The sequence below is a fragment of the Castor canadensis genome, chromosome 16 (assembly GCF_047511655.1).
Source record: "Castor canadensis chromosome 16, mCasCan1.hap1v2, whole genome shotgun sequence".
Lineage (NCBI taxonomy): Eukaryota > Metazoa > Chordata > Mammalia > Rodentia > Castoridae > Castor > Castor canadensis.
The window spans coordinates 83843517-83869329 of NC_133401.1; the positions used below are offsets into that span (position 1 = coordinate 83843517).

The 25813-nt window shown below is 47.7% G+C and overlaps 1 protein-coding gene across 1 annotated transcript in view; it reads right to left on the reverse strand.

The window, feature by feature from the left end:
• Positions 1-25813, reverse strand: part of Slit3 (slit guidance ligand 3) — a 557919-nt gene that overhangs the window by 36826 nt on the left and 495280 nt on the right. The window contains exons 21-25 of the mRNA XM_074057753.1: positions 15461-15529; positions 12555-12626; positions 11928-11999; positions 3427-3498; positions 1753-1916 (exon numbers count right to left, since the gene is read on the reverse strand). Of these exons, the coding sequence (XP_073913854.1) occupies positions 1753-1916; positions 3427-3498; positions 11928-11999; positions 12555-12626; positions 15461-15529 (449 nt within the window). The remainder of the gene's footprint in view (positions 1-1752; positions 1917-3426; positions 3499-11927; positions 12000-12554; positions 12627-15460; positions 15530-25813) is intronic.

Consider the following 25813-nt stretch of genomic DNA (forward strand, 5'->3'; position numbering starts at 1 on the left):
CTTTTTAGCATCAGATCACATCGGATCAGATGCCTCGGAAGCAGGCGGTGGGTCATTAAAATTAGCTTTGAGTGAATTTGAATGAATGGAATGTTTTCTGCTTCTATCAGGAGTGGGACACACAGGAGGGTGCAAGGCCCTAAGTTCAAACCCCAGGACCACCAAATAAATAAATAAATATATAAAATAAAAAATTGCTTAACACAGTGCCACCCACATATGAAGAACTACAGGGGTTTGTTAACATAACAATGATGCAATCAATAAAAATTACACATTCCAAAATTTGCTGTAGTAAAATGCCAGTCACATTGAGTGAAAAGTACAGGTTCAAGGTGTTCTCAACTATGGAAAATCACATGCAGAGAGAAGTCAGTGGGGAGTACAGTTCCCCTCTTGAGAATGCAAATGTCACATCTGCAGTCGACAAACCATAGAAAATATTCAGAAAAATGTCTTGTCTATGCAAAACAAATGACCTCATTTTTAGTCATTATTCCCTAAACAATGCAACAGAATAACTTTCTACTAGCATTTGCATTGTATTGTGCATTACAAGTCATCTAGGATAACTTAACGTATACAGCAAGATATGCATAGGTTACATGCAAATATACCATGTTCTACAAGAGACTTGAGTATTCTGGTTTTTTGGTACTCTTGGGGGTCCTGGAACCAATGCCCCTGGATACTGAGCAGAGTGACTGTATGTGAAAATGGCAGCTGAGGCTGGAGGTGTAGCTCAGTGGTAGAGCGTATGCCTAGCGTGCAGGAGGCTCTGGGTTCATTTCCCAGTGTGTGTGCATGTGGACGCATAAACACACACAAATAGCAGCAGAGAGAAAGCCTTGGTGGGAGAGAATGACAGATAATCCTGACATGTGGTTCCACGTCAATTTCAGCATCTGATGCCCCACCACTGACGAATGGATTAAGAAAATGTGGTATCTATACACAGTGGAATTTTATGCAGCCATGAAGAAGAACGAAATGTTATCATTCGCTGGTAAATGGATGGAATTGGAGAACATCATTCTGAGTGAGGTTAGCCTGGCCCAAAAGACCAAAAATCGTATGTTCTCCCTCATATGTGGACATTAGATCAAGGGCAAACACAACAAGGGGATTGGATTTGAGCACATGATAAAAGCGAGAGCACACAAGGGAGGGGTGAAGATAGGTAAGACACCTAAAAAACTAGCTAGCATTTGTTGCCCTTAACGCAGAGAAACTAAAGCAGATACCTTAAAAGCAACTGAGGCCAATAGGAAAAGGGGAACAGGTACTAGAGAAAAGGTTAGATCAAAAAGAATTATCCTAGAAGGTAACACCCACGCACAGGAAATCAGTGTGAGTCAATGCCCTGTATAGCTATCCTTATCTCAACCAGCAAAAACCCTTGTTCCTTCCTATTATTGCTTATACTCTCTCTACAACAAAATTAGAAATAAGGGCAAAATAGTTTCTGCTGGGTATTGAGGGGGTGGGGGGAGAGGGAGGGGGCGGAGTGGGTGGTAAGGGAGGGGGTGGGGGCAGGGGGGAGAAATGACCCAAGCCTTGTATGCACATATGAATAATAAAAGAAAAATGAAAAAAAAAATTTCAGCATCTGAGCCTCTGTGTGACCCATGGAGAGAAAGGGTGAGATTTTAGGAGTTACCTTTGTTGAGCTGCCTGGCTCTGATCGGCTGTTGGAGACCGAGCAGACCCCAGAGGGGCAGGAAGTGAGGGGTGGAGGTGGGCAGCACCTACCTTTGCACTGGAACTTGTGGGTGGGGGTGGTGAGCAAGAGCCTATCAGCCATGGACTCGGGGCTACTGCATCGGGCAATGCCAGGCTCCTTGTAGCCAGCCTTGACCCACTCTGATAACCAACGCAGGCTGCAATCACAGTGGAGTGGGTTGGTTCCCAGGGCCCTAGGAGGAAGAACAGGAAGTCAGGGGGGCTCTGCCCAGCCTGGCCCATAGCCTCCAGCTCCCTGGAAAAGCAGGATTTTCAGACTTGACAAGATTAGTGGTGTCTGACATGGAGATGGATGACAAAACAGTCTCTGCTGGAGCAAAGTCAATGCCTGTGGAGTCTACTTTCCATTCTGTAGACGTTTCAAGCCCCCTCCCACCTCTGAGGCTTTGCTCTTACTACCTTGGTAAAAACCTGTCCTCAGTCTACCCCAGTCCTGACTCTTCCAGGGAGCTTTCTGGACCCCTGGCCATCTCGTTATCTGGCTCCCAGACCCTACTGAAGGGTCCATTGGAGGATGTGTTGTACAGAGCAGGTTCTGAGACTCAGCATGTAGGAAGCAGCTTAGAGCCACTCAGCTTGAAGATACAGAGGAGGAGGGCACAGATCAGTATAGAAATTTTCCAAAATTGTATCAGAAAGAAAATACTAGAACTTGTTTTTTTTTAAAATTCTATTCTTTATGATTTTGAATGTTTTACAGTATTCATAAGTGTCATATTATCATGAATGCATACAGTATGAAAATAATTAAATATAGAGAGATGAACTCAGTCAAGAATTTTCACTGATAAGAGGTAAGTGGTAACAGAACAAGAACAATGACAACAACAGCGACAAAACTAGAAATCTCTGGTCCAAGAAGAGGGCTCTGGACTGGAAATGTGAGAACCTGAGTTCTAGTTCAAAGTCTCTCTGGCTTGAGGGCTGACTTTTAGCTAGTCACGTAATATTCACAGGGTTCAATTTCCTTGTGTAAAATAAGACGGGAACAAGAATGGTTAAGAATATGAGCTGAGCTGTGACTCTGCTACTTATCGCCTGCAATTCGAGGACAAATTCCTTAAGTTTTCCAAGTTACTTTCAACAATAAAAAGGGATAACGTGCCTTAGTGTTGTAAGAAATACAGTACAAAATTCATTTAAAGTGTTTAGCACATAGTAAGTGTTTTCTGGTAATTCTTATTAAATATTTTCATTGTTTACAGAATCGATGATGCCTTTGAAGGCATCTGAAGCCTTGAATGAGACAATGTGACAGAGTTGACTCATTATTATAAAATCCACCATGGCTGGCCTTCTGCACCTCAGGTTCCACACCTGCAGGTTCGACCAACTGAGGGTCAAAGATAAGGAAAAAGCTGCATCTGTACTGAACAGGTGAGCCGTGTTTTAGCCTCAGTACTCCCTGACTGACGTGGTAAATGCATTTCCACTGTTCTGGCATTCTAAGTCGTCTAGAATGATGTAAGAGATGTACGCAAGCGCCATGCTATTTTATATAAAATCTTCAGATTGTGATACCCACAGGGGCTCTTGCACCAGTCTCCTGCAGATTTGGAGGGACACACGCATGTGCAGAAGGAACACACTCAGCTGAGTGTTAACAGCGATGAGACTGTTGCTGTCACTGTTAGGATTTTCTGCTTTGACTGAACATACTCCGGGGAGAAAGAGGCTACTCACAGGTGGGAGAGGGATGTCAGATCATTGAAGGAGCCTTCGGGAACGCTGGAAATGTCGTTGCCATGGAGGGTTCTGAGGCAGAAGGCACAGGTCAGAAGGTGACAGCACACGCACCCAGCCCAGCTCAGCACCCCCTTCTGTGGTTCCTGGAGCTCCAGTGCGGGTTGCAGGTGCACGGATGGAGGGCAGAGGGTTTGGGGAGGAAGAGGGTGTGTTTTAAAACTGGATGGACTCAGAAACCAGTCCCTTTTGGTGGTGGACACTGGGTAAGTTACTTTTCTTTTTTGGGCCTCCACTTTTGCACTTGAGAAATTGACCTATCGGAGCCATGGGAGTTTCAGAGATGATGCTATTTACCCCATGGGTAAGGCCGAAAGTTCTGGAGGCATTGGACCCTAACTCTGCCACGCACCAGCCAGAGCAAAATGACTCACTCCAAAATGGCAATGAACATGGTAAGGTTTGTCACGGATTAACGCATGTGGAGAGAATCTGGCGTTTCAAAGTCCTAAATAATGAACCATTATTAACATCAGCAAAAAGGTCTTGAAGAAAATCTGGTCTAAGTCAAGCAGCTCACTAAGCTGGTTCCCTTCATATTCCCCTGAAGAGAGTTCAGGTAAATTGAGAACTGTGATTGATCCCACTGCAGGAGAGGGAGGGGCAGTGTTCAAGAGCTGGGGAGTGTGTGGATTTCCAGAGGCCGGAGCTTGTCTTTATGGGAAAGGATTTAGCATCAGAGCCTCATGCATGAGCCTGGCACCTGTGTGCATCGGGTGCAGTGTCCCAGGCAAGGTCAAGGGCCAGCAACCCTCTTGGGATGGGTGATGCCTCTCTCCACCCTGGAGCGTAGGCGGCTAGGAGCTCTTCCCACAAAGTGCTGGCACGTCCTTCTCAGAGAAATGACATGTCCCGAGCCTGACCAAATAGAATGAGCACTGCTCTGTGCTGGAGGAACAAGAGCCACCTACAGTCCAGGGATTAAATCCTCCATTAAGGGTAAAAATTCCCCAGCCGGTGACTCACTTTGGGTCTGGACTGTGAGATGCAAGGCTGGTGAAAGTCAGAAGCTCAGGCTTCCTTAGTGACTGATGCCACCACTAACTGTGCCTGTGACAAAGCTAATAACATTAGAGTAGGCAGGGAGTCCTCCTAGAGCAAAGAGGCCATTAGCATTGACCGGCTAGCATAAACAGGAGGTCACTGATGAACGGGCTTGAGTCAGCCTGCCCTGGTTCTGCAGCTGGAAGAGGGAGGGGACTTCATTACGCTTCCTGTAGCACAGGGAGCTCACGCCCAGTGAGCCTTGGCCATAGGAAACATACAGATCTGTGAGCCCCACGGCAGGGATGTCAGTTCTGTGGGTCTGGGATGGGGCCTGAGAGCCTTCATTTCCTGTGTGTGAACGCTGGTGGTCTGGGGCTCACGTGTCAAGGGACAGGTGTACAGAAGTTTTCTCCTATAGTTTTAAGGCAAGGGCCTTATTTCCCTCCTCCTCCTCCAAAGTCCCCCTCCTTCTCTCTTTCCTCCTCTTCTTCCCCTACCTTCCTCTCTTTGGTGCTGGGGATGGAACCCAGGGCCTCTCACATGCTTAGTGCTCTACCCTGGGCTGCCCCCACCTCTCCTCTCTTCCTCCTTATAGGGGCTCTGGCTCATCCTCATCGCCACCAGCTCCTTCCCCTGCTCCCTCCCAGTTCTCAGGTGAGATTCTCAGGGCGAAGCTTCTCAACTCTCATTCAGCCAGCATGGCTTGAAGATGGTGACAGTCCCCCCAAGAGTGCTCATGGCAGCTTCTCACCTCCCTGGGTAGGAAGGTACTAGAAGCTCCTCCTAACACACTTATCCACATCATTTAGTCTTTAATTCATGAGGCTGTGTGTGAGTCACCCCAGCCCCTGCCCCGCTGTTGACTTGGGTATTTCATGGCTGCTTGCAAATGTACTGAGCCCCACCAGGAATCATTCCTGATAGAGGCTGGGGCTCCTGGAGAGGGGTACCGCTCCAACTTAAAAACACCAAATGGACCAATGGGGGCTTTGGCCCAGTGACACCTCACGGCATGCTCCCATTGATTGTGAGCTGAGCAGCTGAGATCTCTATAAACTGTAGAATAATGAGGTTGTAATTTACTGGGACAACTCAAAGAAATTTGCCTATTCCCCAGGTTCTTCATGCTGGAGTGGCCTCCAAAGAAGGATTCTCGTACGTTCAACCACCATCTTGAATGATGGTGGAGAAGCAGATGGCTGTACTCCCAATGGCTATCTTCAAGCCTTTGGGGTCCTTCTTCCCTCCTGACTATTAGGGGATATTAAAGGCATACTTGAGAGGTATGGATGCAGATGATGCTATCAGCAGACTAACATTAGGATTTAACTACTCCTTGTCAGGTTTGGGCTGCCTGAACTTTGGGCCTCTGAATCCATGGTTTGTACGGTTGGTGACAGAAACTATTCTAGCTCTAAATGAAGGTGGGATGAGGGGATTCTCTCTGGAGCAGGCAGGGCCATTCCCAGGTGAGGCTCTGGCTTTGTGAGCTGGGACAAGTGGCCTCATCTTTCTGTGTTTCAGGGTTCTCACCTCTAAAGTGAAGGAATTCTTACTGTCTACTTGTAGTAGTAGACACCTTTGGGTGTGTGTGTGTGGGGGGGGTGGGTTACCAGCATCAATGCTGTCTTCTCTGTGTCAGTTCCTTTCTTGTCCCCTGGGAACCATCTTCACCAGTTCTCAGTCCAAGAATCTGAGCTCCTGGGTGCAGCCACGGCCCAGGTCTGGTCAATCAGGGTCATAGTGAGTGAGCAGGTGACCTCAGTGGGTGTGGAGGCTCAGAAAGCCATATCCCAAGGTACAGTGCTTTGACATTCTGGACTACAGGAGCAGCTCCAAGATCTCTCTGACTTCCTTTCTTTCTCTCCCCACCTCCTCTGACTCTCTTTTGCTCCTAAGCTCAGGCAGCAATTTCCTCGAAGTTCATTTATGGACCTAAAGCCCAGATCCACCAAAGAGAACACAAGCTTCTGACTAACATTTCATCTCCCAGGAAGATTAAACTCATATCACAGAGGAGAGCAGCAAGAATCAAACAGCACACCTGGACCTCTTTGTCCAGGCCACTGTCTGTCTCTGGCCTCATTGTATCTCCCGAAGGTCATCTACTTCCCCTCTAAAACTGCCTACATCTTGCTCACTGCCTCTCTCCCGGGAAGAGGGTTTTTAAGCGCCAACCATCTGGCCCTTCTTTTTCAGTTTTGTATTTTGTATGGCTTCTGTGCACAGTTCATACATTTGTATGCTTTTTCTCCTCTTAAATCTGTCCACTGTCAGTTCATTTCAGCAGATGTACACTTGAACCTTCAGAGAGAACACCAGAACTTTCCTACAGGGCCAAGGAGACATTTCTGGGGCTTTCTCTGGAATATAAAGTCAGAGGCAGTTTCATTTTGTGGGTTCACTAAGCTACCAGGAAGAAAACTCAGTCTGTTAGGATGCTGGGCACCTCAAATGGAGAGAGACCACACACGAGTGGAATTTACTTAGTCTGAGAGCCAGAGAGAGTCATGCTTTTGACAATGTCACTAGCACTTCTGCATTCAGCCTGAGAGGCCAGTACCCACACTGAATTCGTCAGCTGAGTCGATAAGTTCTTTTATGCCTAAAGTGGTTTGAGCTGGTTTTGTCTCTCCTCAGTCAGAAAGGGAGCTAATACACTTGTTCCTAAGCTAGCTGTGAGGATATATTGAGAGGGTAAAGGGTTTCAGACAATGCAGAATGCAATGAAGGCCCTGCATAAAGAGTCATGTCAGCCACAGTTATTGCTACCATGGTCATGGTCCCTCCTCCGTGATCTTACCATATGTGGGACCAGTCTTCTCAAAGCATTACCCAGAAAGAGCAGAATTGTGCAATTTCACATCCTGTGCATTTCAGAGGTGGCAAGGAGCCCCATGACTTGATTCCAGGACTGGAGAGGAGAGCTTCAGTAAATTTTGGCAGAGTGGCCCCAGGTCCATCACCTTTTTCCTTAAGGGAGAGGTGGGGCAGGGGACTGGATTGGAGGCCATGCCCCTCCAAGCTCCCAGAAAAGTCTGAAATGGTGTGATGAGGACAGGTGACCAGCTGTGGTGTGGAAGGAGGTGTAATAATGAGGTGAGAGCACCAGGGTAGTTGCTGGGAGACACGAGTTCTTCCCATAAGTCGTGGCAATTTGGTAACACTCTTCTGTTCCTACCTCAGGAGTCCCATTCTGGCCACATCTGGAGCTTCTGTGAGACCCCAGCTCACTTGCCCTCTGACCTCAGGGCCCCTTCTGCCTAGAGCATTCTTCTCTGCCTTCATTACTGGTTTCTCAGTCTCAGCCTTGGAAGTGAATAGTTACAGGTTCAAGGCCCAACTGGATAATCTATTGGTTGTGTATTTTGGGTAAGTCACTTAATGTCACTTAGCCTCAGTTTACTTATCTGTGAGATGGTGGTGACAGTGGTGTAGGGTGACCATGATATGTCACAGTAGCACTGAGTCTGGGGTGCAGTGTATAGCTTAGGTTTAATGGATGTCAGTGGTGACATGTTCAAGGTTCTCCTTTCAGAGAGTTATGTGTTTCACTGTGTCCTGTGGCTTTCTCTTAGGTGTCATCCTTGTCGCACACGCTTATTGACTTGACCATTTCCTCTCTAGATTGGCAGTTGTGTCTCACTCGCTGCTTATTTTCTTCACCAGAGTTTACCACAGCAAAGAATCCACAGGAGGCACCAAGAAAGGATGGATGAGGATGCCCTTGAACAAGTGCTAAACCTTTCTAAATCTGCCTCCTCATCTCATAAAAGAGAAGTTTGGATGGGAGAATTTCTAGGACTTCCTTGTCATCTTAAAACTCGAGTTAATTTTTATTGATTTTTGTTTTGGAAGTATCAAAGGACCAAGCCCTCACCACAGTTTAGAAGTCACAAGGACCACTGTTCAGCACGCCAGAAGCACTTTTCTAAGGCTCAAGGTCAGAAGTGGACTGGGGCTGTCTGGTAGGCAGTGAGGTCTATGGGGTGAAGGCAACGGGAGCCCTGTGTGGGGCTGGCATAGGGAAGACTCAGGAAGGCCTTAGCGCTGCATGGGAATAAATGGCATGATCTTCCCCTGGGGACTCGGAGCTAAAAACAGAGGATGCTGACCCGTAGTCCCACTTGCATCCTTCCCAGTGCCCAGCACCTTCCCAGTCATAATGGATGTGGCTTATGCCCCTTGTGGCTGGGGTTGGGGAGTGACATTTGGGATCACACACACACACAAGGCTATCACTTGGTGTGGGGTGAAGATCCAGGAGAGCAGGTTCCTGAAGAAGGACTAGAATGTCCACAGGAATGTTCTAGCTATTTTTTAGATGACAAGTGAAGTGAGAAAAACATTTTTTTTCCACACAATGTTTTGTATTTGGGGTTCCTGGCCGCCTCCTTTCATGTTCTCTGCAAGGTATTCACCTCCCTTGCAAAGCACACACACATAGACACACGACACACACACACTCACACTCATGCCAGGTCTCTCTTTGCTTTCCGGTTGCCTTTCTGGCTTTTGTCTATGGCTAACCTTGACATCCACCCTCCTCTTTGTGACTTTTGTCTACGGCTAACCTTGCTGTCAACTCTTCTTCTTGTGGGTTTTTTCTATGGCTAACCTTGATGTCTACTTCTTCCTGCACCAAGTACCAAGCATTCATGGGTCTCTGATCATTTCTGAAATTTTCGTCAAAATAAAGAAAACCTTCCTAAATGAGGAGAGAATATACAATTGCTCAAGAATAGATGCAGCTGATGCAATTCCTGATTTTATTTCCCTCAACTCTAAGTTGTAAACATGCTACTTATCTTTAACTTTACCTTCACTTACAATAGAAATGGCATTGCATTAATAGCTGGCAATCAGTGGTCTTTTCTACCTGTTCAAATGTTTACAAGATAAAATTAGGTTAGATTTCTTTTTCCATGTCACTGCTATTTACTAAGTCCTTTCTTACATTCCTATCTAGTTTTCATCTTCTTGTTTTGTTTTTTTTTTTGAGACAGGGTCTTGCTATATAGCTAAGCCTGGCCTCAACTCACTATGTAGCCCAGGCTGGCCTTGAACTTGCAGTCTTCCTGCCTCAGCCTGCTGAGTGCTGGGATGACAGGTATGCACCATCACTCCTGGGTTAGTTTTTATCTTTACCTCTTTTAACCACTGTACACCATTGCCTGGTTGTGTCAGAATTTCCTTAAACACTTCCCCATTGTGGCCCTCGTAGGTCATATTTAAAATTTACGTTAAAAATAACAGTGCAACAAAGACCTTATTAACGTGTACAGCCTTTCCCTCATTTTGGATTATTAACACAATTCCTCCAAGTGCAATCATTAGCAGAAAGGACACACATATCATAAAAATGTGGCCCATAAACAGTTTCATTTTCCCAGAGCTGGCCCTTCTGCAGAAAGTGGTTTTTCACTGAAGTAGAAGGTTGGACCGGGGGCTCCAAGTTTCCTTCTTACCCTGAGATCTTGTGATTTTAAAATGATGTTAAACGCTCACCAACTCATAATGCAAATGGCAAGTCTCAGCACGGGTACATAGGCGTGTTTTCCCAATGATGTGGTGTGGGGGGGGGCGGCGTTCAAGGTGCTGAGGAAGGGGAGACCCTGGGTCTAGCTGGCGATGCTCACCCCACCTCCCCAATAGACAGACATGTGCTGTTTTCTCCCTCTTACCTATTGAGTTGTCTTAACTAGAACTAGTCTAATTATGAACGTATGTGCTGAGAGCCCCTTAGAATTGGCTGGCCACACTCCTTGGCAGTAAACCCAGGCACCAAACTGTTGGACTGGGATGACAGACAATGGGCTGGGATGGAAGGGGTTGGGGAAGGGAGCTGATCCAGCTTTATCCTTGGCTGATGAGATAAGCCCATCCCACCATGTTCAACTGAAAACAGGGAAATGGCTCTGCTGATGTTTCCACTTCAGAACTCCCCAGAGGAGGCAGATAATAAGTAAGTGACAACAACGGATTGCACGTTGTCAGAGTGGGCACTGCTTTGCCCCAGAGAATAGATTTTTAATAACAGTGCAGATGACATGTGGTGGGAGTTGTCACTGACATGGTTGTTTTGTGGGCCTCAATAAATCACATCAGCCTCAAGCCATCGGGATGGACTAGCTTGTTGGGTGCTGCTTGCTGATGGTCAGGCCATGGAAAGGGTCCTGGGGCTCTGAGTTAGGAAGCTGGATTCTGCAACCCCAGGACTGTTGGACCATGGCCAGTTTCTGCACCAATCTGGACCTCAATTTTCCATCTTTAAAATGGGCACTGTCCCCTCAAACTCACAGCACTACTGTAAAGGGTTTGATGAAGGAATGGCCATGAAAGGCAAGACATTGACAGGTTTGGGGACAGTTTGTCTGGCATTTTTGTTCCCATGAGAATATCATTTGAGGGACAATTCACAGCATCTTTCTTTACCAATAAGACAGGGGCAAGCTGGGAAGTCATGCAAATCAGATGACGATTGGACCTAGGGTTGCGGGTAGCGAGTGCAGGGTGCCTTCCTGCTCTGGTAAGCTATGATGTGAGAATAGTAATAACAAATAAATATTTATTAGCTGTTTACAGTGGCCGCAGCTGTGCTAAGTGTTTTACACACAGCACCTCATTTAATCCTCATAAGACCCTAAGAGGCAATTACCACAATTAGCTGATGCTATGGGTGAGGAGACACGGGGAGGGAGGGGCAGCGCAACATGTGGAAAGCAGGACTCCGTGGCTCTCTAGCTTTTGTGCTCAGCTCATCTGCCTCAAGTGCTGGCATTGCCCTCCACTCCAGTGTAGCCCAGGGTCAGGCAGGCAACAAGGATAGGACAGGTGTGGTGGCTGCAGACTGTACAACCTGGTCCAAAATGGCAGGGCTGCTTGGCCATGTGCCAGTAAAGAGGCAGGGCCCTGGAATGGCCTGGGTCTCAGTTTTCCATAATGTAGACATTAGGATTTGAGAAGCCTGTGCTATTTAAATGTTGGCCACTTGTTAAAACCTTGTTTTTTGAGAAAAAAAAATCTGTGAGCCAACTGTCTGTGAACTGGCCGGGCCCCTGGGCTCCCAGGTTGTGATCTCTGATATGTGAGCTTTGTTTCCTCACAGCGGGTGACCGTGTCATGTCAGCCTTCTCCTGACAACGTGGCTTGGTGCAGTGCACTGTGCTCACGAGGGGGCGAGATGGCAGATACACCCTAAGCCTCCCCAGGAGGTGCTTTCGGCTCCTTTTGACCCACAAAGAAGTAGAAACTTTGGTGTCCCAAGTGGCAGTGGTCTGGATGAACCCTGGGGATGGCTGACCTCAGTACATTCTCGGTCCCACTCAGCAAATAAGGGTGCTGGGTGGGGAGGTGTGGGCTTTGAGCACTGGAGAGTGGGGAAGGGGGTGATCCAGTCACCTCCCGCTATTACCAGGTAGTGGTAGCATTAGGTCCAACCCCTGGGAACTCACAGCACTCGGAGAGACGGCAGCCCGTTGAAGGCGTGGATTGGGATGCACCTCAGCCGGTTGTAACTCAGGATCCTGTGGAGAGGGAGACACAAGCCTTCAGCTACTCCTGGGTGCACTGCTCACCTTGGGGGCCTTGCTCGCCAGGGGGAGCAAGCGGTTCCTCCAGTATCTTGACAAAGTCATCCTGATGATAAGGGGAAAAGTAGCTTCTCCCACCACTTACAGCTCCAGCTTTCCAACTTCTCCCTTGTTGCATAGTAGGCTGACTCTCCCACCTGCTTCCCACCACCTGCCTCCACTGTGAATGACGTGTGCTCACACTGCACAAAGCTGGTGGAAATAAATGGGTGCGAGCAAAACACAGTTGCGTAGGGTGACCCTCCATCAGGACTGGACAGGAGAACATATCACAGAAGGTGTTCTCCAGAGGAAATCAGGCTCCAGTTCCTCTGTCTCCCCAGTGAAGTTCTGACCTACTCTATTTTTCTGCTGATGACTAAGGTCTAGGCTTTGTTGGGCAGCCATAGCCCTGAGGGGCAGAGCACCTGGCACTGCGTGGATAGTGGGAAGGACAGCCACTAACTGCTAGGTTCATGAGCATGGGAAGCACGAATGCACTATACTCACAGGGTAGAGAGGTGAGACATGTTGCTGAAGGTGTAATTGGTCAGCACGCTGATGCTGTTGTTGCTCAGATCACTAGGAAAAGTGAAACAGAAGGTCAGCCTTTACTGCTAGCCCCACTTGAGGGAGGCCACTCTCAAATGTCACATGCATTCCATCCATCTATCAATCCATCACTCATCCATCCATCCACCCATCCATCCATCCATCCACCCACCCACCCTTCCATCCATCCATCCATCCATCCACCCACGCACCCATCCACCCACCCACCCTTCCATCCACCCATCCATCCACCCACCCACCCTTCCATCCATTCATCCATCCATCCATCCATCCACCCATCCATCTACCCATCCATCCACCCATCCTTCCATCCATCCATCCATCCATCCATCCATCCATCCACCCACCCACCCTTCCATCCTTCCATCCATCCATCCATCCATCCACCCATCCACCCACCCACCCTTCCATCCATCCATCCATCCATCCATCCACCCACCCACCCTTCCATCCATCCATCCATCCATCCACCCACGCACCCATCCACCCACCCACCCTTCCATCCATCCATCCATCCACCCACCCACCCATCCACCCACCCACCCTTCCATCCATCCATCCATCCATCCATCCATCCATCCGCAAATCCCACCCATCCACCCACCCACCCTTCCATCCATCCATCCACACATCCATCCACCCATCCATCCATCCATCCATCCATGCACCCATCCACCCACCCATCCATCCATCTATCCACCCACCCATCCATCCATCCAAAAACCCACCTACCCACCCTCCTGTCCATCCACTCACCCACCCACCCATCCATTCATCCACAAACCCACCCACCCGTCCATTCATCCATCCACCCGTCCATTCATCCATCCATCCATCCACTCATCTACTTACTCACCCACATATCCATTCATCCACTCACCCACTTATGAATTCATCCACCCACTCATTCACCTATCTAACCATCCACCCACTCACATATTTATCCACCTGTCATCCCACTCACCTACTTGCCCACTCATCTATCCACATACCCACCTACCTACTCACCCACTCACCCACCATCTATCCATCTACCCACCCATCCATTCATCTACCCACTCACTCCTCCATTCCCTCACCAATCTACACACCTACTCACTCTCCTATTGTCCACTCAAGACTCATCTGCCCACCTGCCCATCCACTCATCCGCTCATGCAGTCATTCAAATGCTCATTTTTTCATTCAGTGTTTGTTCATTCATTCATCCACCCACTTATCCATTCAATTGTTCAATTGCGTTGTCTAATCATCCATTTCACTCTACCAACAACACACCACGTGTATAACAAGCTTTCCTTATTTTACTACTTTTCCCCGATCAGTTCTTATCATGGTCCCGCCCTCCTTCTCTTGTGGCATTCATAGATTGTCTCTTAGTGGGAATGAGGTTGGTGGGGTATAGACTTCTGCCCACTACACCCTCCAGCTTCTCAGGGGCTAATCCCCAGAGCAGTGGTAACATAGCAGCCCATTTGAATCACCTGGGATCTTTTAAGTTCTCTACTGCTGGATCCCTATAGATATGATCTGATTTAAATGGTGCAGGGCGGGCTTGGCGTCAGTATTCATCATTCTCACCACGACCACCAGGAGAACCATGACTACTACTCGGGCACTTCCTCTAGTCAGCGGTAACCACCTAGTAGCAGTTTCCAGCTGCTTTTGCCCCTCCCCCCACAACATCTGGCAATATCTAGAGACACCTTTGGTTGTCACCACTGGGGTACGTGCTGCTGGAATCTAATAGAGGCCACAGACAGTGCTGAATGCCCTACAATGTCCACGACAGGTCCTCTCAACCAAGAATATCTTGGTGTCCAGAGAGCCAAGGCTGAGAAATCCCCAGGTAGACACTGGTTTCAGGAAACCAAGGAATCCAGGCTGGGGACAGGTGACTTTTTTCCACCTTTCATCAGTGGCCCCCTACCTTCCCAAGGATGACACCCTTTCCTTCTGAAAGAACCCTTATTTCGCCTTGAGAACTGGCTCCTTGCCCCTCTAAGCAGATATGGCATCTTTTAATTGCCACTTGCCCAAGGAATTACTTTGCCCCTTTTTAGGTCCCACCATGCTGAGGCACTGAAGCTGCTGATGGAGGAAGCTGAGGGCCTGGCCCATGCCTGCAATCCCTACTTCTCAACACGGGATTTTCTGAGTCCTGGAAGAATTGGGGCCAGTAGTAGCTTCCACCTGAAGGATCCTCAGCCTGGGACACTTTCTAGGAAACTAAAGAAGGAGGAAAAGAAATGCCCATTTGTGCTTTTGGTAAACCTAGGCATGGCACAGCTTGCAAGAGGCTAGAGACTTGGTGTTGGTGGCTCACGCCTGTAACCCTAGCTACTTGGGAGGCTGAGATCAGGAGGATCGAGGTTTGAGGCCAGCCAGGGCAAATAGTTCAGGAGACCCCCATTTCCAAAACAACCACAGCAAAATGGACTGGAGATGTGGCTCAAGCAGTAGAGTACCTGCTTTGCAAATGTTGAAGCCCTGAGTTTAAACCCCAGTTCCACCAAAAAAATTTTTTTTAATTAAAAAAATAAATAAATAAAAGAAGCCAGGGACTGAGGATGCTCAGGAATTCAGCCTGGACCCTGGGAGGTCAGAGGATTGGCTCTTTGACCCAAGCCAAGCAGGACGGTGGTTCAGATGGCCCACAATGCCAGGCGTGGCTGACACAGAAAGTCCTGGCACAGCTCGTCTGTTCCACCCAGCTGCCTCTCCCAGCTCCACCCAGGAAATGTGGCACCAGTGCACAGCACTGGGCTCTACCCTTCACATCCATTTCTTGAGCTACCTCAGGAGCAAAAAAGAAATGCCACACCCAGCAGCAGGCTCCTTACATAAGTGTGAGGTGTCGGAGGGCGGACAGCTCCCTGGGCACGGCCGTTAAGTGGTTTCCTTCCAGGTACCTGAAAGAGAGGAACAGAGTGACAATAACTGGGAAGGAGACACGACACAGCTGGCTGCTTCCTGAGAAACCTCCGGGCGCAGGCTAGGTGCTCACTGTTTTATTCTCTCACAGATCCTTCCATTTCCCTCCTTTAAAGCACACACTACATTGTCACTCAGTGTTTGTGTGATTGTCCACGGAATGATGAGTTGTATGTTGGCAGGGTCCTTGTCTAAAATTGTGTATTCAGTAAGTATTTCTTTAATAAACCAAGCACCCACTTTATGCCGAGATGTCATAGTATCCTTATGTAGCACATAAGGATGCACAATTGAGGAAGCAAAGGTTCAGAGATATAAACACACTTGCAAGGTCACACAGCAACCATGTGGCTGAGCAAGGACTCGAACCCAGGTCTCCCTGCCTGCATTCTCACCACAATCCTGTACAGCCTGTACTTAGTTTCTGGAGGAAGGCAGGAGGACCAAGCCGTGATTCATCTTAAGAACTCTAACTCATCCTTGAGGCTCTCTGATGTACATTTGGAAAGGAGGAAAGAGGCATACATTATTGCCACCTGGAACATGCCACAGTTCCCAGCAGCAGGACCATATGGCAGAAGAAGACAGGCCCTAAGAATCGGGGAGTACCCAGCAGATGGGGATGAGGTGAGTTGTTTGGAGGAGACTTGAGTGCAGTTTAAGACAGGAGGAGGAAGTCTCCTTGTAATTATGAGGTCATGATTACAAAGGCTATCATGACCCATCTGGGCCCTTAGACTTTCAAAAGGGAGCATAGGCAGCTCTTTCAGATGGCCGGCGGGCTGGGCTTGTGGAGCCTCTGCAGGCACCTAACCTCGTCTCACAGACAAGACAACACAGAGCCCAGGACAAGACCAAGACCCACGCCACACTCCCCAGCACTGGCCCAGGTGCAGCCCCTGTGCTGCGGGGTGGGCTGTCTGTGATCTCACTTAGTCCCCTGGATCTGGGTGGGGGGGTCTTTTTTTTTTTTCATTTTTCTTTTATTATTCATATGTGCATACAAGGATTGGTTCATTTCTCCCCCCTGCCCCCACCCCCTCCCTTACCACCCACTCCACCCCCTCCCGCTCCCCCCCCTCAATACCCAGCAGAAACTATTTTGCCCTTATCTCTAATTTTGTTGTAGAGAGAGTATAAGCAATAATAGGAAGGAACAAGAGTTTTTGCTGGTTGAGATAAGGATAGCTATACAGGGCATTGACTCACATTGATTTCCTGTGTGTGTGTGTTACCTTCTAGGTTAATTCTTTTTGATCTAACCTTTTCTTTAGTACCTGTTCCCCTTTTCCTATTGGCCTCAGTTACTTTTAAGCTATCTGCTTTAGTTTCTCTGCGTTAAGGGCAACAAATGCTAGCTAGTTTATTTAGGTCTTGCAGAGGCTCAGAAGGTCACCAGGGAGTCCAGAAGGTAAGAATGACTTTGATGGACTTTGGAGCCTGAGAAGTCAACCCTATGGCCTCAGCTCTGCACCCTGACTTGCTTATTTTCACCCCAGCTGGCCTTCAGTATCCTCAGGGGACTGAGTCCAGGACCCCACTGACACCAGACCCGAGGGCGCTCAAGTTCATCATATACCACCTATGCACGTCCTCCTGTATACTTTAAGTCATCCTTAAATGACATAACAACACAACATCAGGGTGATACAGAGTTGCTACACTGTATTACTTACTTAGGGGATAAGGGCATGACAAACCTGTAGTGTTCAGTACAGGTGCCATTTTTTTCACGTTTTCAATCTGCAGTTGGTTGAGGATTCAGATCCCATGGGGTGGAAGGCTGATATTCTATGGTGTCAGTTATTTTCTCTTTTGACCCCACTAGAATAAAACTCCACAAGGCAGGGACAGTCACCAGTTTTGTGTCTTGCTGTATCTTCCAGTACCCGGTGTAGTGTTCAGCTCATAACCGGGGCTCAACTATCTGCTGAATAAATGAATGACTGAACGCACAGAAGTACTGCTCAGAGGACCCTGGATTAGAAAAAAGGAAAAACAAAAGCCTGCAATGGCCGCAAGGAATGCCCTGGGCCAGCCCAGTCACACCTGCAGGGACGGGCCGTGCTTGGCAAACGCTTGTATTTGCTGGACAGTTGAATAAAAGCATAAATGACCCCTGGAATTTGGGGACACCAGCAACAGCCTGATCTGAGACAGGAGGTTAAGGACCCTGGAGGACGGGCGACATGACAGCTGCTATAGGAGCCGCTGGGGCCCACAGAGCCTGTTGTCCCTCTGCTATTAGGGAGGTGTCACCCACTCCCTCCACATCTGACAGGGCCTTCTGCAGCCTGTCCTGCACAAGTCAGGGTTCTCCAGAGACACAGAACCAGACAGAGATATTTATCTTTAAATAAAAATTACAGGAGGCCAAGGTGTTAGACCAGGCTCCAGGAGACCAGACTGAAAATCAAAATGGAAGCCCTGAGACTAAAGTGCCAAGTCACTGAACAGAAACGAAGCTGTCTACTGGGCCTTGGAAGGATCAGGAGGAAGGATCAGGGCGCCAAATCTCCCACACTGGCCAGTTGCAAAGACTTGATCGGGAGCGTCCTCTGTTTAGTCCTTGAGCAAACGAAGCAGCTCAAAGTAACCAGTCACTTTCCTATTGTTCTGTCTCTGCCCCTGCCTGACAAGGAAAGTAGCTCTGATCCATCTGCTTTGTTCCTTGTCTCTGTCTGGAGAGCCAACCTCCTCTGCTCTGCCCCTGGAGCACTCACTCTACTTGACGGAGCGGTTCTAGAACCACAAAAAGCCAATCAAGATCTTAACTAAACTCGTGTGAACTTGTCCTTTCAGTATCTATCATCTACCTATCAATCATCTATCCATCACCTATCATCTATCTATTATTTATCTATCGATCACTTATCTATCTACCAATTATCTATCAGTCACCCATCCATCTATGAGAGAGAGAAGAGGATATGAGCTTATTTTTAGGAAGTGGCTTGAGCTACTGTGAGGCTGACATCTGTAGAGTAGGCTGGCTTTGGACTTGAAACCTCAGTGAGAGTTCTATAGTTTTCAGAAATTCTGAGACAGAATTTTTTTCCTTTGGGAAACCTCAGGTTTTTTTTTTTTTAACTGTTCAGATCCTCAGCTGATTAGACGAGACCCACCTCCACATTAGGAACTATAATCTCCGTTACTTATAAAGTCTCCTGATTTCAGATGTTAACTGCACTCAAAACACATTCAAAGAGACATGGCCATCAGGCGTTTGACCCTACAGTTGGGTACCATGGCCCAGTCAAGCTGACCCATGAAGTTAGACATCAGGGCTCTGCCTCCTCTCTCTGATCATCTCGTATCAAACACTCCCTTGACCTCTGGTTCCAACTCCGCTGGCCTTGCCATTCCTCAAATGTCCCCAGCCCCTTGGCTGGGGAGCTCAGGTCTGTGCCGGTGCCAGGCCCTCCTCTCTGTCCTGCTCAGTTTCCTCCGATGGTACTCAGATCTCAGCTCCCACACCCACTGGTGACACGACAGGTCCTTCAGGCTTTGGGTGTATTTTTTTCACAGCATCTACCCCTTGGTGACACTTAGAATGCATCTGTGACTCATGTCAGCAGAGCCACGTCAGCACGCTCGCCATGGCCCACCACACGCTGCCTGGCAATAGCGGGTGTCAGGCAGTGTCATCCAGGTGACAAGTCCTGGTGACTCTCTGTGGTACTGGGGCTATGAGGGAGCTGCTGTCGGTGGAGGACACAGAATCAGAAGGTTCCACTTCAGAAATGCAGATGCGGTGTGTGGATTGTTCTCTTTGTAGGAAGCCGTTGATGAACACTGTGAACTTCAGAGCTGCCCGTGGCTGCAGCCCCGGCCCCAGAGGGACCATTCCAAAGCCGGCCCTCTGCTCCCAGCCTCAGAGGAGCCAGAACTCTTCCACGGGGTCAGCCTTCGCTGTGACCTGCATCAATGCTCTCTTTCACCCCTGGCACAGGCTCCTGGGGACCCATCTGCTTCACATGTAAATCCACACAGATCTGTCTGGATGCAGACTCCCTGTTCCTGCTCTCACCTTTGCAGAGTGGACAGGTGCCACAAGGAACTCTAGGACCTGGTGGATGGTGATGGAGAAAAGGGGCAGCCGCTACCTTTCAGGAGAGTCTACTCCAGGGCAGAATGTCCACCAGAGGCCTGGGGTGAAATGGGGGCAGGTCAGGAGTCAGAGAGCAGAGCTTGCATTCTAGCTACCTAACCGCTGTGTGACCTTAGGCGAGGTACTTGACCTCTCTGGGCTTGCATTTACTTGGATTTACTTGGGGCTTATCATAATCACTACCTTGATGTGATCATGAAGATACGTGAGAGTCTCTGGGGATAGGTTGTAGAGCAGTGCCTGGCACTGGTGTTCAGCAAATTTTGAATGCGTGTGTGTGTGTGTGTGTGTGTGTGTGTGTACCAGAAGGATGAGCACACACATCGCTCTCCATCCAATAATAAATATGATTATCAAAAGAAAGACTCTGATCCCCTGCGCTGCACGCCCATTCTTCCAGAATCGTACTTCTAACGTGAGAATCAGATCAGGCCACTTTCCTGCTTAAAAGTCTTGCTTGGCGCTTGCATTTCCCCAGGGACAAGGCGTGGCCCTCACACGGCCCACAGAACTCCCACAACCTCCCAAGCAGGCGGTGCCCGCACGCCGCCCCTTCCCGTTCTGTCTGGGCTCCTCGCATGGCCTTGCCCGTGAGATCTTTCCACTTGGGGGTCTTCCCAAGACACGGGCTTTCTACTCCTTTCTCCCTTATCTTCCTGGGGAACTCTAACCTGTCCACGAAGCCTAGCCTCCCGACTAGCTTTCTAACTGTCTCTCTCCCTCTCTCTCCCTCTCTCTCTCTCTCTCTCTCTCTGGTTCCCAGTCACTGAGATCGGGGATAGTACTGTCGCTTTAACCAGCTCCCACAACAGTGTCGTGTGCAAAACACTCAGCAAACCCTTGGATGAGCCAAGAGAGCTTTCTAGCCCTGGGCCTGTGTTCAGGCCTCCCCCAGTTGCCCCAAGGACCCAGAGGCCCCAAGAAGCACCCTCTGTAGATGGCCTCTGTTGAGTCTGTGGGTCAGGCCTGTGCCAGGACTGCTTGGGGCTGCTGCGCTCAGAGTGGCCCGTCACCCGGGGTGGGATGGCGCACTTCTGTCTCTCCTGGATCAGGGAAAGGTTGTGGTGTAGACAAGGCGGGCAACAGCTCTATTTGGTGCATGGGGACTGTACTCAGCATGGGGCACAGCAGGAGGCTGATCGGGGAAAGCAGCCCAGCTGTGAGCACCGACCTGGCCAGTGCACCGACAGGTGCCTGGCCCATGGTGGCAGGAGTCCTGGCTCTACTTTCCGCATCTTCAATGCAGATGGCAGGTTTTGTGAGGAGGCCTGGCTGTTCCCTGCAAATCCCCGGAAAGCCAGGCCACTGGGCAGTACTACAGGGACCCGAGCTCAAGTCTGTGCTCTGTGGCTTGCTGGAGTGCAATCTTAAAAACCACTCGCCCGGGCCCAGAAAGACAAATCACGCATGTTCTCACTCGTGTGTTTTTGGCAGCAGCTGAAACATTGACCTCTTAGGCGAGAACAGCACAGCTGTTTCCAGAGGTAGAAAAGGGGGAGGAGAGAGGCCACCGACAGGTACAGGGTGCAGCGGACAGGAGAACCATAGGTAGCTTCAGTCAACCACAATTAATTGGGTCTTTCAAAGTAGCCAGGAGAGAGGATGTGGAATGTCCCCAACATAAAGTGGTGAGGTGATGGTGACACTATTTATTACTCAGATCTGATCGTTTACACATTGAATACATGTATTTACGTGTCGCACTGTATCCATACATCAGTACAACTTAAAACATTTGAAAAAGGAATTCAACCTTCCTGAGCTTCAGCGGTCTCCTCTGTAGAATGGGATCGATGCTGTTTGCCTCCAGGTGCAAGATGAGGTGAGATTTCACCTGTTAAGAAGAGGTCCGCACAGCACCTGGTGCACAGCGATGCTGTGCTGATGGTGGCAGCAGGGTTTGTGTTGCACACAAGACATTCTCACTCGCCTTTTTCTTTTTTTGCTGGGGTTTGAACTCAGGGTCTTGCACTTGCTAGGCAGTTGCTCTGCCACTTGAGCCTCAGCCTCAGCCCTTTTCCAAATAGGGTCTCGTGTTTATGACTAGGCTTGCTTGGATCACAATAATCCTATTTGTGTTTCCTGCACGGCTGGGACCACAGGCACACTACCACTCCCGGTCTCTATTGTTTGAGATGGGGTCTCTTGAACTTTTTTGCCTGAGCTGGCTTTGAACTGTGATCCTCCCAATCTTTATCTCCTGAGTGCTGGGATTACAGGCGTGAGCCTCCGTGCCCTGCTCTTCTTTGCTTTCTTCTTTAGACAACTCTAAATTGTCTAAAAATTTATTTAGACAATTGCTATAAATGTGGCCAATCAGTTTGTGTGAGTGAGGGCTGGGCAGCACATCAGCTTGCAGGGTTGTTGCTCTTCTTCTTTTTTTTTTTTTTTTGGCATTTATTAGTTGTACAGGGTTTCATCGTGACATTTACATATGTGCTTACAATGTGTCTTAATTAGATTCACCCCTCCATCATTCTCCCTCACCTCCCCCCCCCCGCCACCTTCTTCCTTACTATCTTAAAGGACAGAGTTGGCAGAATTGCCTGGCTTCCTTCCTATCCCAGAGCCTATGCTACTTAGGCCACTTCTTGCGCTGTCACTGCTGTGTGGCTCTGCCCCTTTCCTGCGCAATGTCCATCCCCCAATTAAGCTGTAGAAGAGGAGAAACCTCCACTGAGCTGCTTTTGGGACCCCAGACTGCTTGGGGATAGCAGTGCCAGGTCAAGCCCCATTCTCTCCTGCAGCCAATGTGTCCCTATCACCTCCTCCTGTCAAAGACTTGCACCAGCCCTGCACCTGCCCTCCTGTCTCCTGGTCAAGCCCGATCACCTTCACCTCTCTTGTTAGTGTGTGTGTGTGTGTGTGTGTGTGTGTGTGTGTGTCTCCTGTCAAGGTTGTGTGTGTGCACACACACATACATTCTTTCCAGGATGTGATCAGATCTTACATCCTAATACAAATCCCTTCCTCTGGTAATAGTGATCTGGCAGCAGGAGGATGTCACCTGTCCCTTCTTCTCTCCTTGGGACAAGTCTGTGAGTATGGTCTTCAGACTGAAACTCCATGCCAAAACCTCCTGGATGTGAAGCAGGGTGGTGATGGGGGAGGCTTGTCCCCAGTACTGGGCTGTGACTCTCCTCTCCAGCTCTCTAGAAGATGCAGCCTTACAGAGTTTACTTCTGAGGCAGAAGCCCTCAGGTTTGTTTACGTTTCCACAATGGAAAGCAAACACACAGTTAGGTGTCAGCTCCTCTACAGTAGTGAAGCAAATCTGACTGTTGGAGAACACTTGCATGGTGACTACTGTCCTTCCTGTGAACCACAAGGTCCCACCTCTGCAGAGTATTCACACCTGTGACTGCGGATGTCCTTGCACCTGCTCCTGCTCAGCTTTTAAGAAGGCTTGGCCAGCTGCCTTCTCACTCTAGAACTGCCAGGGAAGTAGTTCTCCAAATGTCATCGCTCAGGATCCTTGGGTCTCTGAGAAACATTCAGGGGTCCAGGAGGCCAAAAGCAGTTTTGCAATAAGACAAAAGCATTATTTTCCTTTTTGGACTGGGTTCACATTTGCATTGATGACATCAAATCAGTGGAGGACACACTGAGGGCCTCCGCATGGCAGCAGGATTTAGGGACAGCAGATTCTATGTGTGTCACCTCTGCACTTGCAGGAACAACAAAACAAAGCCAAGCTGTGCTTAAGAACGCCCCCGGTGTGAAATAACCCCCTGCATGCTGTCTGATTACAACGCAATAAAAGTAGAACTCAACAACAAAAGAAACAGCAGAAAATACTCAGACACTTGGAGACAGAACAACACGTTGCTCCATGATCAGTGTGTCACTGAAGAAATAAGGAAGAAAATAAAAAAGTTCCTGGAATTTAATGTGAATGAAAGCACAACCTATCAGAACTTATGGGACACAGCAAAGGGAGTCCTAAGGGGACCATTTATAGCCATCAACGCATATATTAAAAACACAGAAAGATCTCAAATGAATGACCTAATGCTGCATCTCAAACTCCTATAAAACCAAGAACAAGCTAACCCCAAAACTAGCAGGAGAGAAATAATAAAAATAAGGGCCAAAAACAATGAAATAGAGACCAAAAAACCCCAAAGAATCAATGAAATAAAAAGCTGGTTCTTTGAAAAGATAGGTAAGACTGATAAAACCCTTGCAAGTCTGACTAAAATGAGGAGGGAAAAGACCTGAATTAATAAAATCAGAAATGAACGAGCACCAAGGAAATCCAGGGAATCATTACAGATTACTTTGAAAACCTATGTTCAAATATATTTGAAAATCTTAAATAAATGGACAAATTTCTAGACACTTATGACCGTTCCAAAACTGAATCAAGAGGATATTAACCACCTAAGCAGATCTATAACATGCAATAAAATTAAAGAATAAAGAGTCTCTCAAAAAAGGGAAGTCCAGAACCTGACAGATTCTCAGCTGAATTCTACCAGACCTTTAAAGAAGAACTAATACCAACACTCTTAAACTTTTCCACAAAATAGAAAATGAAGGGAAACTGCCTAACTCATTATAAGAAGCCAGTATTACACTCATCCCAAAACCAGACAAGGGCACAACAAAAACAGGGCTACAGGTCAATCCCTTCAATGAACGTGGATGCAAAAATCCTCAATAAAATACTGGCAAACTGAATCCAACAGCTTATCAGGAAGACCATACGCCATGACCAAGTCGGCTTCATCCCAGGGATGCTGGGGTGCTTCAACATACGCAAATCATTAAATGTAATACAGCACATTAACAGAAGCAAAGCCAAAGCCACTTGACCATCTCAATAGATGCAGAAAAAGCCTTTGATAAAATTCCACGTCCTTTCATGATAAAAGCTCTGATGACACTAGGAATAAAGGAATGTACCTCAATTTAATAAAAACTATAAATGACAAGCCTATAGCCAACGTCATACTAAATGGGGAAAAACTGAAACCATTTCCTCTAAAGTCATGAATGAGACAAGGGTATCTACTCCCTTCACTCTTATTCAACATAGTCTTGGAATTTCTAGCCAGAGCAGTAAGACACGAAGAAGAAATGATAGGCATTCAAATAGGAAAGGAAGAAGTCAAGTTATCCCTAATTGCAGATGACATGATCTTGTATCTAAAAGACCCAAAAATCTCCACTGAAAAACTTCTAGACACCATAAACAGCTTCAGCAAAGTAGCAGGATACAAAATCACCTTACAAAAATCAGTAGACTTTCTATACACCAACAATGAACACACTGAGAAAGAGTATAGGAAAACAATTCCACTTACAAAAGCCTCAAAAAGTATCTAGGAATAAATTTAACAAAGGAAGTGAAAGACCTCTACAATGAAAAGTACAAACCACTGAAGAAAGAAATCAAAGAAGACTACAGAAGGTGGAAAGATCTCATGTTCATGGATTAGCAGAATAAATATTGTGAAAATGGCTGTACTACCAAAAGCAATCTGCATGTTCAATGCAATCCCCATCAAAATCCCAATGATTGTCATCACAGAGATTGAAAAATCAACCCTAAAGTTCATTTGGAAACACAAATGATCACAAATAGCCAAGGCAATACTCAGCAAAAAGAGCAATGCTGGAGGCATCACAATGCCTGACTTCAAACTATACTACAGAGTCATAGCAATAAAACCAGTATGGTGTTCGCACAAAAACAGCCATGAAGACCAGTGGAACAGAATAGAGGACCCAGATATGAAGCCACACAGCTATATACTCACCTCATTTTTTGACAAAGGTGTCCAAAATATACGATGCTGAAAAGACAGCCTCTTCAACAAGTGTTGCTGGGTAAACTGGATATCTGCCAGCAGAAAACTGAAATGGAGCCATATCTTTCACTCTACATAAGTATCAACTCAAAGTGGATTAAGGACTTTAATATAAAACCTGAAACTTTGAAGCTAGGGAAGAGAAGAGCAGGAAATACACTGGAACTTACAGGCATAGGCAATGACTTCCTAAATAGAACTCCAATGGCTTAGCAACTAAGAGACAGAATGGACAAATGGGACTTCATGAAATTAAAAAGCTTTCTGCACAACAAAAGACATGGTCATCACAGAATGGGAGAACATCTTTGCCAGCTATACATCTGAAAGGGATT